The following is a 19,069-nucleotide window of genomic DNA, read 5'->3' on the forward strand; positions in this document are numbered from 1 at the left end:
GAGAAAATACTTCTTTGTGCTTTAACAGAAAGTAACCCCTGTGCTTAATAAATTCTAGATAGGAAATCGGGACGTTGTAAAGGGAGCTTTGTTATGTGAGCATTGGCCTGTGCTGTCGAATGCCAGGCGCCGCAGGGACACCAAAGGCTTCTGCGGCCTCTTTTGGCACTTTCACAGCGTCCTCGAGACCGGTCTTGTGTTCCCCTCGGCCGCCCCTCCCGCCTCGGCCAGCCCTCTCTCCCCGTCCCACGAGCGCCGCTGCCAGACTCCCACCCCAGCAGGTTTGAGGGGTGCGGTGGCCGCGGAGCTCTGCAGCCTGTGACAGGAAAGGGCGGCTGGCCCTGGGCTCGGCTGGCGCCTACCGCAGCCAGCGCTGCCCAGGAGGGACCCCGCCGGCCTTCCCCCTCCTCCGCTGCCCCCAGGGCTGGGATGCAACCGGCCTCCCCCGGGCACCGCCCGGCTTGTAGTCCCCCACCTGGAAGTAGCCCTGGAGCTCCATACTTGCACCACTACGTAACGCGAACACAGGGCGTTTCAGTTACTTTGCACTGAAGTGAGTGAGGAGGATTCGTTTGTTACAGAAGCTCAGCTGTGAGAGAAGGGGAAGGTAACTGCTCCAGCTCCACAGCAAGGGAGAGAAGTAAAGTTGTGGCATTTCGGAGAGGACCCTAGTCCTTGGTACAATCCGATAATCTCCGCTTGCATAAAGAGCTCCAAATGTTATCCAGAGAAGCCAGGAACAGCAGTCTCCTCCTGCTGCTCTGTTTCCATGTCTTCGGAAGACCTGAAGTATTTTTTTCCCTGTCTTTGAAAACTAAACGTTCAGGATACATGGTCAGGAGTTGTGCACGTGGCTGGTCCTAGCACAGAACCTCTAGTCCACTTAGAAAAGCCGTGCGTACGCACACCCACACGCGAAATTCAAGATAGCATGGTTGAAAGGCTGCCAGGCCCAGCTGCCTGCTGTCTCAGGAGAATGTTCTCTTAATGGTACCATGCAGCCTGGAGTTCAAAGGAATGGAAAATCCTCAGAGGAGGAGCAAAACACGCAGCAGGGGTAACGTTCAAAAACCAGGAGAGCAGGAAGGCCAGAGGTGCTTCCAGTTGTGCAGCCACACCACACGGCCATGGGCTGAAATCCGTAAATCCTCCTTAAGCATTCAAGAGCGCTAAGAAACAAACGTGATTTTGTCTAAATCTGCATTTTTCACAGCAGCCGAGTAAAGGCCGAGTACACGGCAGCGCAGGAACGGGCAGTTTTCCCCCATCGGGGTCGTGCCCTGGTGCCACCGCGGGGAGGGGGCAAACGGAACTGAACCGTGTGAACCCAGCACGTGGAGGGAAGCACAGCTGCACCCAGGAGGAGCCACCTCAGCAACCTGCCGCAGCATTTTGGGTTAACCAGCTTGCAAAGGAGACACACCACACCCTTTGGTTGCAATTATTTTTTAATGGAAAAGACTAATCAGTGTTTTACATAAATATCAATTAGTGATAACAAGTCAGTTGAGTAAGTAAAGGAATACATACCCCCAAGTTTTAAAGGTTCATAATGAACTGACAAAGTAGCACACGATGACGACTACAAGGAATTATAAGAGATGGGCTGCACGTCAATCACCTTCATTAAGTTCAACTGCTAATCAAGTTAGGCTATTGGAGTTACTCACAGTGCAGTGTTCCCATGCAGCAGCAAGGACACGTTCAAGGGGAAAGTGAACTTCAAAAACGTGTTTCTGCTTCCAACAGAAGGCCCCAACTAGGGAAGTATGAAAGCCTCAAGCAGTCCACTGACACGAAGCCCTTGCGGGGGCTGGTTTCAGACGTGCAGTGTCCCCCTCTCGGACTAAAAACTTACTTTTCAACAGATGCACAGGTTCTATCAGACAGGAATGTGTTCACACTGCAAAACGACACCAAGGTTGGATCTTGCTAACAATTTCCTTTCTACAGGGTTGTGAAGAACTGAACTCACTGTTACTCCCAGGCAGGCTGCAGGGATGGGGAAAAGGGGAGGCTATTTTTGTAGTCATCAAGAGCAATTTGTTAAATGAGCAGAAGCTGCTCATTTCCATCTAACATCTCCCTGCTCTTTCCCACAGGCTCAAAATGTTAAATACCTAAGGAGGTATTGCTCCTATTATGTCCACAGCTATCAGGATCAGAGTTACTTGACCCCACTTTCATATGCATAACAACGTGGAAATCCACAGCTTCAATATCTTTAAAACAGATCAGTGGGAGCCACGCAGTTTGCTGAGTTAGTGTTTCCCAATTAAACACCATGACATCAACCTGATGAGAAGGCATCAAATTCCCTAAATATTACCTTTAAATATTATGTGGCTAAGGTGCCTACTTTTCAGTGGTTTAGTCAAGAAAAGTTCATTATGAATTATCTAGAACTAGTAGAAAGGTACACATTTCATCTTACAGCTTTTCCGGTGAAATTCATAGTTATTAAAAGCTGGGGACATCGTAGGATCTGATCTACTGATGCAAAAAAATTAACACCCTACCCTGGTTCTCTGAACGGCTCAAAAATCTGCAAGGAAACTTTTAATTCAAAACTAAGTTACCAAGTCTCTTGTCACATGTCACATCCCATAAACAAACTTCCAAAACTGGACTACACATACTCGGCCAGGAGACACACCGATACAAGGTGCAAACGAATCCTAACTTTAAGTTAGCAACTGCTCAATAAAAGAAACTGTTTCCAAATACAGCCTCTTATCTCGCAACCCCAGTAAGCTGGTACCCAACTCGTGACAAAGTCGTAGCAGCTGAACGGAACGGCAACGCTTCTAAAGCCACTGCCAAAGGTGGACGTTTCACAGCACCAGACAGATTCTGCTTTACACTTGCACTGGCTTCAACATACTTCAAGTGACAGCCCATTAAAAAAGATTCACGTAGTCCCATAACAAATACAAATTTACTAACACCTCTAATAGTATCAGATTGCTTATGCTCAGTGGGTTTACATTTCAGAATTAATCATAACAAAAAGGCATCTTCTGCACCGTAGCTCTGTTATATGAATAATCTTTCTTTTTGTTATAATTTTAGAAGAAAAAGCAGATGGCCAAACACAAACACAAGAATTCAGCTGGCTGCAGTCACTCAGCATGATGTGCGATTGATCAGCAGGAAGGGGATGATTTCTGTATTTCCAGTTCTTCACATCTAAACAAGTTTAAAACTGGGTTATTCTCTTTGAGAAACAGAAAGCAGCGCTTTTGGAAAAAAACATGTATAAGACACCCAGGGTGGCGGGGAGAGTCATACTAACGTAGTTCTAGAACTGAGTATTTTGCCTTTCAGGGTTTGAAGTACACCTGCTAAGAAGGACTTTTTTTGATTAATTTCTAAAACAATGATAAAGAGTTATCTTGGCAGAGAGGAGAAACATGATGTCCACTGTAAACACACTACTGAGATAAGAAAGCAGCTGCCTGGAAATTTAGACATTAATTGCACATTCTAGTTAAAATAGAAATTACCAAGATTCTATCAAGCGTCAATCAGCTGAAGAGCAATTTACTCAAAAACATAATTCCCTCCCTGGCTTGCAATCAAAAGTGGAAGAATTATGAAAAGAACAGAATGGTCCAAGCTGTTAAAAAGGTATATGGGGAGAAAAATCGTAATGCTGTTCAACACTGCGTATGGAGAACTCTGAAGACATCAGTTAGCTGCCATCGTCTGTACCCTGCACCCCAAGTTCTGTTTAGGCTCAGCTGTTCTAAAACATTCTGTGCATCCTACCTGTAAAGGAGTCCGATACAGCCATTTTTCTTTATCTCCATTGAGTTTCATACAGGCAAAAAGGTCACAAACTGTAGGAAGGCCAAAGTCCTGAAAGAGAAGTCACCTTAATTATTGATCTTCAAACATAAATACATTCTAATGCACCTTCAAATTCTGTCAAGTGTTCACAAAGAAAACAAAACTGACTTCTGAATCTTGGAGATTACTATTTTCTTCATTTAGCAAGAGTAGCTATACTTCAAAATTAACTTGTTCTGTGTTGAACACTGACTTCATCTACTTAAGTAACTAAGTAATAATCACCGAAAACACAAAAAGAGCCAAGAAACCTTAAAACTGTTAGTATTATCCAGAAGAGCTGTGAATTTGGAAGAGAAGGCAGACATTAAATTCAGTTAAACAATACACCCAGCACAATGGCTTAAGACACAGCAGTAAAAATACTTATGAACATGCTCACTTGTGCTTTCTTGCGTAGAAGCCATTTATCTTCTGCTGGAGGTGGGTTCACATTTTCTAGGTTGTTTGAAGTCAACACCCAACTGTTTACATTCAAGGGGTGGTGGAATGGAGCCAAGAGGTCTAGGAAAGGACTCTTGAAACTACTGTCTGCTTTTTCCCTGCTTCCCTTTTCTTCTGCACCTTCTGCTTTGTGCTCAGACTTGGCCAGCCAGCTCGTCAGAGGCCTTTCAAGCAATACTTTCAAGGGTTCTGCGACCTCTGCTGAATAATCCGCTTTCTCCACACTAACGGGTTCCCCTGCGAGCTGCTGTGCAGGGCCAAGCCAGGCATTGACAGCAGACTTGGTCTTCTCGTGCTCAGGGTTTGGTACCTCTTTCTGGCTGACTGGAACTCCATTTTTATCCTTCCCTTCTTTCTTCAGAAGCCATTTACACAGAGCCTCTTTTCCACAGTTTTCATCACACACGCATTCTGAAAAGCTGGCACACAGCTCATTAGCTTTGCACACATCTTCCACTTTCAGTGGGGCCTGGGGATGCTGAAGAAGCCAGCCATTTACAGCAGATGTAGTGGGTGATTTCTTTCCATCAAGATGCTCATTCAGGCACTTCAGATTTCCCAGGTTCTCGATTTCCACACTTTTGATCTGGCTGCCACAACAGCTGGTACATGTTTCAGCTTTGAGGAGCCAATCATTCAAATTAAATTCTTCCCTAAAAGGTTTAAATTCATGCTTCCATTTCTCATCTGAAGCACTACTTCCATTTTCTGTGTCAGGGGTAAGCAGCCAGTCAGAGAGGTCCATCTCTTCTTGCCCAAGGGATTCCAATTCCTCCACCTTCTCAAAAGTGGAAAAGGACGAGTTGAAAGTAGAGGTGGAGTCCTTGCGGCCAAGGGAGTCTGTCTTCCCAGTGACGTCACGCTGTTGATTCTGCAGGAGCCAGTTTTCCAAATCTTTCAGATTTCCCCAGGCTTGCTCAAAATAACAGACTTTGGAAGAATTTAAATCCTAGTAAAGACACATTGAAATGCATCTATTAACACTAAAAGACAATATTCGGCAACTGTTTGCACAGTTACAGCTTGGAGTAGTCTGATAGTAAATGCAGATGTATTAGCTGAATGTGAGGCAGAGGGAAGAGAATTACAGGCAGCTTAATTCCCACCATATTCCGCCTGCAGTCAGATACTGTGTTTTCCCCTTTATTAAAAACTCGGTTAGTGAGTAAAAGGCTTACCTGGCTGGGCTCTGACACACATTTCTGCGTAACCCATTCTTCCAGATTGGTGCTGGGAACATACGGAGCCTGGCAAACACCCCCAGGTCTGCTTCCAAGCAGCCAGTCAGCAAGCGAGGCACTCACCGTCCCACACAGTGTTTTCTGCTGAGAAAGAATGTTCTTGGTTATGAGAAAGTCTAATTGCTGAGGTAACCTGTGGTGAACATCAAAACAGGCATTTAACATGCATCGGTATTTCTGAACCAAAAGAAATACCAGTCCCTTCTAATTAAGAAAAAAAATCTTCAGTTGCCTCTGTGATTCTAAGCCACTGCACTGCTAGGTTGTTTCGCGATCCCGGATTCCTCAGAGAGCAAATAAGACAGGGAAGTGACAGCTTCTACAACGTACAGTTCTGATATTTATAACACAGCCATCACCCTCCTTCTGACCACAACTCCTGTTCCTAATTGGTAACCCCCTTCACTGATGCTCTTTCCGTGCAGAGTCCAATGTAAGATTTCCCGCTAATTTTTGCAGTAAAAGGAACCAGACAGTTCCAAGTCCTGGCTTGACAACATCAAGGAATATTCAATTAAAAAATTCTGACAGTCACTCTCCAAATCCACTTTCATGCTGTGTTCCTGCATGTCTATTCCTGGAGCAGCTAGGATATCAGCTCTCTAACACTCACCACAGAGACTGTTACTGGCTACTCGAACATCCGAACAAACGGAAGTCATTACTCAAGCAAGCTAACGCACTGTGCTTGAATTCTCCTTTTCCCCTTAATGCAATTAATCGTTCACAGGTACAAGTCTTAATCTTACCTGCTCACAGTTCATTAGGGCACAATTCTGCCCTGAGAACCAGGGAGAAGCACTCTCTCTCTCTGAGGTTTGCTGTGGGGAAAGAAAAGTAAAAGTTAATTTAAATCTCAGTTTTGTCCAGTTTCTAGGATGAATTCTGCAATAACGCAGAGGTAAAGCGCAGTTATAGCTGGTCACCTCTTTGTAGCTAACAATTTTCTCAACATTTAAAAACAGAATGGAGAAAGATTTACTACAAAAATGCCACCTTCAGTCCACTTCCTTTAAGGGAATTATCTCCAATTATACAGGAAATATGCTGCTTACGTAAGAATCCCAAAATATTTATATCACAGAAAGCCATCTAAGCGGTATAACTATTAATACCTGAAGAAAACTGTAACGTACATTTTCACTTGCTGGACCAGAGTAAGAATACAATCATCATTCCCTCAGTCTCTGCCAAAATATATTAAAATAACATGTACATAGCTAGATCTAAGCTCAGTCAAAATCAGAACTAGATGCAAGAGTTAATAAACCGCTGTGTATACATTATACAGTTAAAACTATATGACTCATACAAAAGATCCATTCAAGCTATAACTACAAGTAGAAATATCACTTGGAATATATTGCACTACTGTCTTAAAAAAATCATTTTTTTCAAGCATTCCAACTCAGGGGAGTCTTGGTGCTTACCATCGTTTTAATTGAACCAAATGAGGTAATAGCCTGGCGAAGGTAAGACGTGTCAGCCTCAAAATTCAGGATGGAAGACTCCTCTGGTTTAAGAGTAAGACTTTCCAGTCTGAAAAAGTAAGACAATAGTTACAGAAAGACAAAAAGAAAAAAATTACAATCTTCTTCACCTGTGATGTTCTGGGAATCAGCCCATTATTTCATAAAAAGGCTTCCAAGCTGACTTGACATTAATTAGGTAACAAAAAGACTTTTAATACTTGCATAAAGAGGTGCCTATCCACAAGCCAAGAACAGAATAAATATTCAGCAAGACACAAGTTTCTTCTCCTTATTTTAACTGCCATCAAGTAATATCTGAAATAATCTGCACAAATGAATACCTTCCCTGCTCATTATTGTCCTGTTCTTTTCAATCTAAGATACAAAAGAGGAGAGGAATCATATCTCAGACTGCTTTAAAGATCTTATTTCTAGGAACCATTAAAAATGAAGAAACAGTGAGTTTGATCTATTATTACTTCTATTGGAATCAAAAAATCTGATTAAATCGGTAAGTCAAAATAAATACCAATCGTGTTAATTTGCATCATAAAATGTATTTACCTCTCCAGGCAAACTGAAATCTGGTTTGCTAGTTCGTTACTATAGGTGCGTTCCAGCTGATGAATAAGACAGTTGAATTGTCCCAAATACTGCATGGAAGACAAAACACATATCATTGTTTTGGCTTCTAAGATTAAAACTGAGAAATTTTGAGGACAAAAAGAACAAACTTTACTTTAAAATGCCCGTGCAACGATTTACGGCCAAATCTTACCCAACAGAGCTGCTGTGCCTGCTGCTGCAACGCCTCCTCCTTCAGCTGCTGAATGAGATCTACCTGCTCAAACAGCCAAACCTCGCGACTGCGCAGGCATTCCAGGTGGCGGCTTATGTGGCTGTGAATCTTGGCTTTTACCTGCAAGGTAACATGTACCATTTCTAGAGCATCTGTCAAACAGTACAAACAAGCATATGCTGCGCTGATTACATAGTAATATTTGTCACAGATCAGTGGTATTTTTGGAGCAATTTATTTCTCAAAAACTAGCCACAGTCACGCACAGCACCTCATGACTCAAGTTAGTAAAAGTTCCACGGCTACCTTTAAAGAAGTATCAAAGAACAGTCTCATTTGCAAGAACTCTTTATTCTGATGTTTCAACCAACAGCTGTAGGAAATTCTGCATGCCTAAGCTAGTAACACAGGAATACCTTTGTCAAGAACATGACCAAATTACACAGCAAGATGCTTGCGAGTCTCTTGGAAAATTTCAGACCTTCACCATAACAGAAAGTACTCTGGAATAATAAAAACTGTCATTAAAGTCATGTTAGTTACTAAAACATTTTTTTAAAATAAATTTAAATTACCTCCCGCCAGTTCTCTTTAATCTGTTGTTCAGCTTTGACAATTCCAGATATAGCTGTTTCCAAGTCCTTCTTTGCTTGAAGGCACTTTGCCAGAGGCTCACTGCTGCAGGAATTTCTACTTCTATCTTGTGGTGGATTCATTCTTGAAGTGTTCCTAAAACACAATGAAAAAAAAAGGTCTTACTAGTTTCTATTCCTCTTTAACTGAAGAGGAAGGGCATCATATGAAGAACCATCTGCTCTACTTCACTATAAAGGTGAACAAAAAAGACCCCAAAGACCTTACACTGATGCAAGTTTTCTAAACATAGCCCAAGCTTTCTCCAAGAGTGACAAATCGCTCGAACGCCTCAGCCTGTGGAATTTGCACAATCGCAGGAAAACCAACAGATATTTGACAACAGCTTCAACCACAGGAGTTTAGGCAATCTTCCCCTGCCATTTACCTTCCTCTTACTTTTATGTCTAACCAGCAAACTCCAGCAGCTGAGGGCTGATTCAGGCAAGGTCCAGCAGCTCTGCTGGAGCTGGGGGAGAATGGCTGGGCAAGGGGCAGGAAATGTTTCAGTCACCCTTTTCTCAGCTGCAGGCAAATGAACTGGCTCCCCCAAATGAGAAAATTCTAACACAGTTTGATCAACTGAAAAACCAAGAGTATTGATACATGGATCACTTTACTAATCTGCAAAGGCTTAGAGCAGCTGCCCATTATTTTTTGTTGTGGTCACAGCCATGGTAACTTACTCAGATTCAGCATATCCTCAAGTAAAAGGGGCTCAGATACAAAATTTCTACAGGAGTTACACTGGAAATGATTCTGCAAGTGAGGGGAAAAAAGTTAACTACAGATTTTTAGTAAAAATGGGAAGCATCAACATAAGCAGTTTCTTCCAAATGGTGGGTCTTTTGTTACCGAAGAATTTCAATTCTCCTGTTAGTTCCATGGGATTTCTGAAGCACTAACTAAAGACTCATAATAAACATTCTATATAAAACAAGTCTTCAGCAATGACAGCTATGGGAATTCCAAGCAGAATTAATTAAAGCATACACATGTGACAAGGTAAATATTTCATAGATTTTACCACTTCTCTAGAGGGAACTGAAAAGAGTATTTTGAATATGGCAAGACAACCACAGAATTTGTGTTACTGAGCAGCTATCTAGTCTGCAATTTCCAAGCCCCGTGACCATATAGACTGCAACCCCAAAATCCTTCTACAGCCAAGATCTACCAGATACATAAAAATTGTGTATTTCAGAGAGCAGAGGGCTAGGAGTGGTTCGCAAATGGAAGCCAACAGAAAAAGCCAGGTTTGCTGTGAGGCAACAGCAGAGGCTTCATCCCCCTTGTCAGGCCATGGGCTTCCCACCCCCCGGGTACGCCCAGCCGGGAAGCGCAGAGCGGGCACAGAAGCCACCCCAAGCCCCTGCACGCAACTCAATCCTGTCCTCGCCCTAACTCCTCGTCTTCTAGGAAGCGCAGAGCACAACAGAAGTGAACTTGAATTTATTTTTTAAGCTTATATTAATCCTACACCAAATTAGACTGGGTGCCCAAGTCCAAAACACATCACTCTCCATTCTGTGCTATGAATGCCAGTTTTGTCCTTGTATTTGCATGCTCTAACCTATCCACAGGTTCAGTTCTGTAAGGTTTCATGATCTTCACCTTGCTAGTGACGTTCAATAAACAGTAAGCTTTCTCTTCAGAACACCCCTTAGATTCTTACCTTGCTTGTCAACTCTCTCAGGTACAACCTACAGGAAAACCGAAGTGGCAGCCCTAGCTCTGAGATGTCATCTAGAAGTATTAACGTAAAGGCAGAGTTATACCCAGCCAAGAAAACAAGGATGTCGGACATATTAAAAGCTGCTCTATATTCAAAAGTAAACAAAGAAATTTCAAACTGTTCTTTATTATTTCATTCATTATAACAACTGAGTCACAGTCTGAAAGGCTAAATGCAATTGCCATGTTTGCTCGCACAGCAGACAATGCACTTAAAAGAGTTTTGTGAAAATGATGTTAAACTGTGTATCTACAAATGCCAAGTCCAAAATGTGCTGCATTACCATTTATGTGGTTTCTGAATTTATGCCACTGGGGAATTTGGCTCAATGCCTGAGGAAATGCTACTTTTTCCACACTCTGCATTAGCAATTTCATACTGACACAATCAAATTTAAGAAACGTACACATGCCCCTCTAATGAGCCCTGAAAATACTCACATTTGTTGCTTTTCTGGTTTTTCATTTGACTGCAAGAATCCCTCTCCAAAATGTATACAGAGAGAATGAATGCTGCTTTCCTTCAGCCAGACAGCTCTTGTAAAATGGCTGTTCTTACGCTTTCTCAAAGATTAGCCAATAAAACTAACATTTCAGTCGAGGATGAGAGTCAACCCGTCCTTCTTTTAAATTTCTGCAAGCCTCTACCAAAAACAAGCGCAGGTAGGTAACCACCTATTTCCTTGCTTCCCGATTACCACCAAACAGCACTAGCAGTTCAAGACATTTTCACATCCCACGCTCAGAAATACCCGAGATCATATACTTAGGTTCAACGGTAAAACAGAAAAAAACCCAAAACAAAACAAAACAACAATTACTTCTGCAACAGGATACGCGGTTGCAGTACAGAGCCACCATTTTTGGCCGTCTCCATGTCATCGAACCGTTTCCGCCTGCACGGTTATCCCACAGCGGGTACACCGCGTCCCGGGATGCGCACCTCCCCCCGCCCCAAATCAGCTGAACTCGCACTTACCTCCCGAGCGAAGGAAGCGACTCAGCCGCGTCCTGCTTATCGAGCTGCTTCCATTTTCAACCTCCTCCTCCTCCGCCGAAGCACGGACCCCAAAATGCTGTCGGGCAGTCACGTGCCCCCGCTCCCGGCCCCCCGGCAATCGCCGCCCCGGCCACTCGCTCGCCCCCGCGGCCACCAAAACCCGCCGGGCAGGGGCGGGCGGGGTGCGCAGGGGCGGCCCCGGCCCCGGCCCGTTATCGGGGCGGCCAGCCCGCGGCCCGCCCCGCCCGCACGTCGGCAGCGGCCGGGGGAGGCGACGCGACGCGACACGACGCGACGCGACACGGCCCCACGCGGCAGCGAGCCCACCCGCGGGCGCCGGCCGCCCCCGGGGCCTTTCTGCAGGGCGGGCCGAGGCAGCCCGGCCCGGCTCCCCTCCCCTAAAACACCCAGTGCCTCCGGGCACCCCCCACTGGCAGTTTTTAAACCGCAAAACCGCAACGTTTGGCAAGAAAACCCAGCTTTTCTTGCAACTCGAGCGGTGTGGCAACGCGCCTTTTCCATGTAACAAACGCAACGAAGCACGGCCGGGCGCTAAAGCGTTCAGCACATGTTCCGCCTGCAGCAACAAGGGCTAAAAGGGCTGCCAGCCCCCACGGCAGCCGAATCAAACCTGCCGGCCCCGGCCACACGCACCCCAGCACCGAGGGGCTCCCCTGTCCAGAAGTTCCAGAAATCCTCGGAGAATAAACGGCTGGGATGCGGTTAACTCCTGGAGGGACTGAAACGGCACCTACGCACGCAGTTCTTACCCCATCTGCTCTTCCACAGTTCCACGGGCAGATGAGGAAAGAACATGCACATGCATGCCTGTAATCGGTATGAATGTTACAGCTATGAAACAAAAAAAAAAAAAAAAACATGCCAAAACGAGGCAGGAAGAGAAAATTATTGTTCCTAATGGCAAAATAACTACCGGTCTTTACAGAAAGATTTTTGGCTGTTTCCATGCTCACCCAGAAGACTCACAGGAGAGCTGTCACCGCAGAGACCATGCAGCCAAAACTCCTGGTCACAGCGTCACCTCTCCTACTGCCCTAGCCAGTCTCCAGTCTTCAAACAGGCTGCCTGCCTCCACCCCTGAGGTGTTACTTCCCAAATCTGTGTTCTGTTGCTTTTATTTGTAAATCATAAACTGCTGGACAGGGTTTTTTTTTTTTATATATTTTAATTAAATACCACGTGGCTGGGGAGCAGAGAAGGAGGGGACAACCCTTCCTCGCCTACACAACCTGCTAACAGGCCAGAAGAAAACTGGTTTTACCAGCTCTTCACTTTCAGCACAGCCATCCCCGCTGCCACTTGGGAAGATCATTGTTTTCCATTTCAAACGGGTGTTGAATAACCTCAAAAAGATGGCCCTGCTGCACCTCTGCTGAGGAAAAAGCTTCCGAAGGGAACAAAACCTCACGTGGAACAGACTCTATTTATAAATGTGGAACGATTTCTTTCAGTTGGCAGGACAAGGCTGTTCCAAAGGTCTCTCCGACCTGATTTCCTGTGGTTTCAAACCAGCTGGCTTGCCTGAACTGAAATCCCTCTTCATTTCCATTTTGCCCCATCGAAAAAAACAGTAGTTCCTCTTAAGTAACCGTTCCAAATTAGGTACGTGGGAGTTGTGGTCAGGGAGTGAAGTACTGTAAGTACACGAGCTGAATCTCAGAAATTTCCACTTACATCCAAACATAACAAGCGTTTCATACAGTACAGCGTCTACATCATGAGCCAACTGCTGTGTGGAGCTTTTGCTGGCGAGATTATCTGACTCCAAATCAAGTACATAGCACTGTAAATCACAAGCCACATGCACAAAAAATGACCTCTAACAGTTCTGAGTAGGAGAGAAAGTGAAATGAACACTTTAAGGAATAATAATATTAAAAGTCCCAGGTAACACATTTTCTACAATTCGGTCATTTTTACCTCCCTGCACCGCAGTGGATCTGTGCCACAGACCCCAACACACACAACTGCCTTTTCAGACTCTTTCAGCCCTGGAAGAGCCCAGTCAGTGCATGAAGCACACGTACCGAGACAACTTCACAAGAGCTGGGTTCTGAAGAGTGACAAGGCACCAGTGCAGCTGAGACAAGAAGTCTGATCACCATTTTATTCCAGCAGTCATAAAAATATTTGTTAAATACAGCACAGCAGGCACATAAGCAAAAAAAAAAAAAAAACACAAACGCAAAATACCTCGTCACAAAGGCCTGAAATCACTATGGCGTAATTACCAATACCAAAGCAGACATCCCAGAGTGGAAAAGACACGCTGTTATCTTAACACAGATTTTACATTACAGCACAACTATCTTTCAGACTTCTGCACTTAAAACCCTTTGGAAAACAATTGGCAAATCCCTTGCTCTTCTTGAAGCATATGGCCCCAGAGATAGCACAGCACACTCTTTGTATATCCATCAATACCTTATGTGCTTGCAGAGTTACGAATGGTAGTATTTTTTACATGACTGTCAGCTTTTTTTTTTCCTCCTCTCGTGACTGCATACCTTACCTAAAACTCCAGCCGAAGCCAATCTTGTTCCTCTGTAAGATTTCGCCTTTAATCCCAGCCACAAATACCGAGTTTAAAGCCGAAAGAATGCCTGACAAAATCCCTGGGAGCTCTGGCTCATGCCATTTACCAATCAGCTAGCAGCATACATTTCCCAAACTTCCAGCACACGCGGTGCACAACCCCTGATCGTTTCTAACCCCCAATTGTTATTCCTTATGCAACCTTTGAAAAGCGCAGCTGCTGACAAAAGACTTTGACTTTTCAATTAAGGAGGGAGATAACTTTAGAAGTGCTTAATTTATCAGGGGCATCAAGAGGAAGCGAGATCAGCAGAAACCCCCCCACACACACACACACGTCTTCGTATTCGATCAGTGTCAGCCCTCCACCGCAGACCGGTAATTTCCCTACTGACCTGTCCGGCCACCCCACCTCCCGTCCCCTTCTTCCCTGCCGTCCCGCCGGCGCGGCGTTACCCTCGCCGTTACCCGGCTCTGCGCGACCGCCCGGCCTCGCTGCGCCGCCGCCGCCACCTCCTACAACCGCAGGGCCGCGCGCTTCCCGCAAACCGCCCCGAAGCAGGCGGCGACGCCGGGAGCCCATAAGGGAAACCTTCCCCCCCCCCCCCCCCCCCCGCCCCGAAATCACCGACGCTCCCTCCCTCCCTCCCTCCCGGCCCGCGCCCCGCCGCGAGGCAGCGCTTACCCGGCCCCGGCTCCGCGCGCCCCCTCAGCCCCGTGCCGCCGCGGCCGCGCGCCGGCTAGCGGCCTGCTCTCGCGAGAGCGCCGCCCCCGCCCGCCCCCTGGCGGCGCGGCGGAACGGCGGTTGGCGCCGCGATGGCGGCGGGAAGGAGGGCGGGGAGCGGGGGGGTCGCCGTGCCGCGGCCCAGCCCGCGCCCGCGGATCGCAGCAGCGAGTCCCCGCCCAGAGCCTCGCCCCCCCCCCCCCCCCCCCGCACCCCGGAGCCCCCCGCCGCCTGGCGTGGTTGGGCTTTGCACCGCGCCGGGTGTTTCAGCTTTTCCCCACAGCAGAACGCTTCCTCGTGCCCGCCATGGCGGTTTTCGGCCGGGCAAAGGACGCGGTTGCTATGCTGGAGGACAGGGAGAGCGGGCTGCACGGCTGTTGCCCGTGCTTTTAGATACTCGAGGCCTGTGAACTAAGATTACTAGAAAATACCTATTTGTGGAATAGAATTATCAAGATCGGTTTAAAATGTTTTAACCATTTAACCATTGTGCTGTAAAACAAATACTAATCTTTTGAGGAATAGCTAGAATAACTATCAGGTGAGGAACTCGTAAATAATCTTACTTGGGGCCGTTCAGCCTTGTAGTGGCAGGTGCAAAGAAACATAAAGATAAGGGAGCTGCAAATGAGCAACAAAACCAGACCAGGCCAGCCTTGAAGGACAAGATATACGTGACCACAGGACTGAGTTTGCGCAGAAGTAAGGGTCAGCTGGCAGACACAGTGAAGACGACTACGAGCCTTCACCTAGAGACCCCTGACCACCACCTGAAGCCTCCAACAGACATGCACAAGAGACATTAATATATGCTAATGAGTTCCTGGGAAAAGTTATGAATATGATAAAAATATTATTAAAATGCAATTAATATGCTAAAATGCAATTAGTATGTATGCTTGCTGATTTTATTTTCAGATGCACACATTAGGAGGAGCTATCTCCTGCGTGTCAGGCGCAGTAATCAAGAATGCCTGCTTTGTAAAACTCCAAAATCGAGTCTTAAAGAGTAAATTAATTACCACTTTTTGGTAGATTGCAGCCTGTCTGAGACCACCCAGCCATGCATGTCTGTGAAGCTCTACCTTTTACGGGTGTTTGCACAGTACTTAAAACACACATTAACAGAGAAAAAGGGCTTCAAATGGAAACCTAAGTATCTGTGCAGCTCTGTGTGCATGGGGTAGCTGAGTCACCACTTCCTACACACAGGAGCTCCTCTGGGCACAGGCCAAGGAGACCTCCTTTTGAAACAGGATCATACTGGTGGTTAGGGGTCATGGCTGCAGCCAGAGTACAAATGATTCAGTGCTGACCTAAGAGAAAGTAGAAGTCAGCCACCTAACCCCAGATGGCCCGTTACCCTAGGAACCTGCATTTCAGGTATTTGGCTTCCTCGTCTAAACACACAGGAGGCACAGGATGTGTCATGTAATCCTTCTCTGAGTATTTGGATTTAAGAGAAAAAATAATACCAACCCTGTCTGACCTTGAAAACCAGCAGCATTCACATGCCTGTTGTGTCCCCCCATCCAGCTCCCCAGCAGGATTGTCCCGGGTAAAGAGACCAGCCTCTCTCGGGCAGGCAGGCAGAGCAGACAAAGTGGTTTGCTGTTACGTCTTCCATAGGCTTGGCCAAGGCAATATCATAGTCCAGGTGGTTTGAGTGGTTTTTGTGGAACCACTCGTGCTGGTAGATTTGCTTCACATGGTACAGGCTCTGTGTGGATTCATTGTGGCTAAGGTTATGCTTTCCTAGGAGGATTCACTAGTTGGATACATCTTCCATCTTGCCCCTAAATGAATTGCAGAGTAAGGAACCATATGCATATTTTTAATGGGCCCTTTCCTCCCGCTGCTGAGGGCAATAGACACCCCTCCTCCCTCTACCATACCCTTAGCCACACCAGATGTGGGTTTTTTACCCAAACCTACGTAGAGAACAAAAAAATGAAATTTAAAATAGCATTAGCCTAAGCGAAGGACAAATTGCTAGTCTGCTAAGATAAGGGTAACAGGTTGGGTAGGGATGCTATTTTGTGGAGAAATGAACAAGAAGATCTCACTTTCAGACAATGGCAATGATGGATACTTATGTATTGTGTTGTTCCTCGGTGCTGGATAAAACTGTGTGTCAGTATTGATGGCAAGTCTCCAACCGGAGTACAAAGAGAAGCATTTTGGATGCATAAAAGGGATCTACATACACAACAAAAATAGTTAAAGAGGATAAACACATGCAACTTTCCATTAGGAAGTCTATGACACTGCATAATGCACACCGGTACCCAAAATTCAGTGCTACTTCTTGCCAAATGGGAGTCACGTATGTAGTCCTGCAGCATAAAGCCCATACTTCCTGACAAGCCACCACTTGGCTTTGCCTTGATTTGGCAAAAGTGCTTAATGACTCTCTTTGTGCACTCAAAGACATCCCTCCTTGCTCGGCTGCAGTGTGAGAATCAAGGGCAAGGTGGGATTCGTCCCTCCACACCCCCTTGAAACAGGAGTCTCCATATAGAAGTAGAAGCTTTTCCTGCAGTTCTTGGGTATCGGCCTGCCAAACTTCACTAGCCTGCACCATCCAAGGCACAAAGAACTTGAGGAACATTCTCTGCTGCAATGATTTTATAGAAAATTCTATGGGGTTTATGCACATGTTGTTAAAGAATGTTTCTGGTTCCTGTTTAGACTGCTCCTCTTTCATTAACTGCAGTAATTTAGTTGCAGACAATCAGTTGTGTTAACTCCTATGTTTAATGCCCCATAATGTAATTTCCCTGGTCTGCAACTCTACCACACAGTTGAGCAGCACATCGATGCCTTTTAGAAGGGAAATGAAGTCCAGCACACTGGCAGCTGTGCAGCAAGCACGGCACAGCTGGAGGTGAAGCCAGATGCCAAGGCAGACTGACAACCTGACCGCGGCTCCTCTCAGAGACAGCCCTGGTCCCAAAGCGGGGTATGAAACTGTAGAAGAGCTGTCATCATAGGCATCTGGGAAATTCACGCAGCTCCCAGGGGAATCGCCAGTTGCTGCAGGCTCTGCCGCTGGCAGCAGGCTGTCTTCCCTGTCCCTGCCAGCCCGGGTGCATGGCCCTCCCTCCCCTCCCGCGTATCCTCGCTGACGTCTGTCCTTGGTCCCCTTCCAGGCAGGCCGTAATCTGGCACTCGGTCCCACGGCTGTGCCCCAGCCTGTCCATCTCCCGGAGCTCGTCCTGCCTGTGGCCGGAGGCCAACCTCGCAGCCACCAGCCCGCCCCAGGAGCCCAGCGGGGCAGCAGGCAGTCGTGCTTAAGTCCAAGGCTTTGCTTCCCTGCAGGGGATTGCCAAAGCTCTCTGCGCTGTATTTACTCGCCTTGAGTCTTTGCTTTTTGTGTTGAACTACCTCGATGCCAGAGATGAACTAAGTATTTTTGAACTCCCGTACAAATGCTTTGTAGGCAGACTGTAACCAGATGTTTTAATAACCTTTTCCTGCACCCCGCACTCAGCCTTTTTCCTTCCTCTAAGGACTTCTCATTTCTGCAAACTTTTAAAAATTGCTGTCTATTCATCTGTCCCACATATAATCTATCCTACTTCACGTGAAACAGAAGTACAGACTACACCTAACTCCACGCACATCTTTCATTTAAAGAGGTTCCCAGAAAGATGTTTCTGTAGCTTCTCCAGGAATTCTAACCAAAGGCAGAAATTACTTCTGGAAGCAGTGGGCTGCAGTGAGAACTCAGCGTTTGTGAATAAGGGTCCTGCCACAGACATGAACAACTCTTTTACTTCTTGTGGTCCAAACTTATCAATGCAAAAAATAACAGAAGTTTTAACCAAAGAAGTGTCATCCCTCAGTAGACAGACAGAGAAAAGGGACAGATTAACATGTGATAACAGAAATTATTTCTCTTGTGCAATAGGGGTTACTAGCAATTGTAGAGCAAAATACCTTTATTTATCTACTACTTCATCGTGTATGCAGTGAAGGTATTAGGACCCTGTGCACAGACATGTTAGTAAGCACATACCCAAACATTCAGTTGTTTGTCAACACAACACCTTTTGTGTGACAGATACCTAGGCAAGTAGGCCTTCCTACCGGTCCCACACATTGTCTAAAACAAAACCACAGGTATGGCCGTTTTCATCTTCACCCATTTTTTTCTTCTGCCTTTTTCTGTTATTAATTTTTCCCTCCTGAAACCCTCCAAAGCTTCAGCCGGTAGATGCATCTCAAACAGCAACCATTTCATAGACATGTATCCTTTTTCAAAAACAGGAAATTATTTCATGGCCAGAAATCAAATGTTTTCTCTCCATCAAGGGGATGGCACACTCACTTCAGGTATGACAGATAGGTACTTCAACTCACACATGCCTTACCAACAAGAGGAATGTCCCTGTATGTTTTGTGGGTTACAATAAGTTTGACCACATACATCTTCAGTGACAGCAGGAATGGTCCGATAGCTACACAAAAATGTGCCAACACAAAGTATTATTTGTCAGCAAGTGTGTTACTGGCTTCATCAGCAACCTCTTCCAAGACAGTAATGTTCACATCACTGAAAAATTGTCATAAAGACTACATACCTGTAATGAGACGTGCCAAGGTCAGGAG

The 19,069-nt window shown here is 45.9% G+C and overlaps 1 protein-coding gene across 6 annotated transcripts; it reads right to left on the reverse strand.

The window, feature by feature from the left end:
- Positions 1 to 1,430: 1,430 nt before the first annotated feature.
- Positions 1,431 to 19,065, reverse strand: NCOA4 (nuclear receptor coactivator 4). Of its 6 annotated transcripts, none has more exons than XM_032994083.2 (10): positions 19,042 to 19,065; positions 8,384 to 8,537; positions 7,788 to 7,928; positions 7,574 to 7,662; positions 6,968 to 7,076; positions 6,287 to 6,358; positions 5,475 to 5,621; positions 4,235 to 5,245; positions 3,772 to 3,861; positions 1,431 to 3,189 (listed from the first exon to the last, which is right to left on the reverse strand). In XM_032994083.2, the coding sequence occupies exons 2-10, from the start codon at positions 8,522 to 8,524 to the stop codon at positions 3,184 to 3,186; spliced, it is 1,806 nt and encodes a 601-aa protein (XP_032849974.1). In that variant the 5' UTR covers positions 8,525 to 8,537; positions 19,042 to 19,065; the 3' UTR covers positions 1,431 to 3,183. The 6 variants fall into 6 exon arrangements, with proteins under 6 accessions (XP_032849974.1, XP_042647500.1, XP_042647516.1 ...); XM_042791566.1 differs by lacking the exon at positions 19,042 to 19,065 and adding an exon at positions 14,417 to 14,483; XM_042791582.1 differs by lacking the exon at positions 19,042 to 19,065 and adding an exon at positions 14,200 to 14,222.
- Between the last annotated feature and the right edge of the window lie 4 nt (positions 19,066 to 19,069).

The sequence above is a fragment of the Tyto alba genome, unplaced genomic scaffold, assembly GCF_018691265.1.
Source record: "Tyto alba isolate M040663 unplaced genomic scaffold, T.alba_DEE_v4.0 Super-Scaffold_1, whole genome shotgun sequence".
NCBI lineage: Eukaryota > Metazoa > Chordata > Aves > Strigiformes > Tytonidae > Tyto > Tyto alba.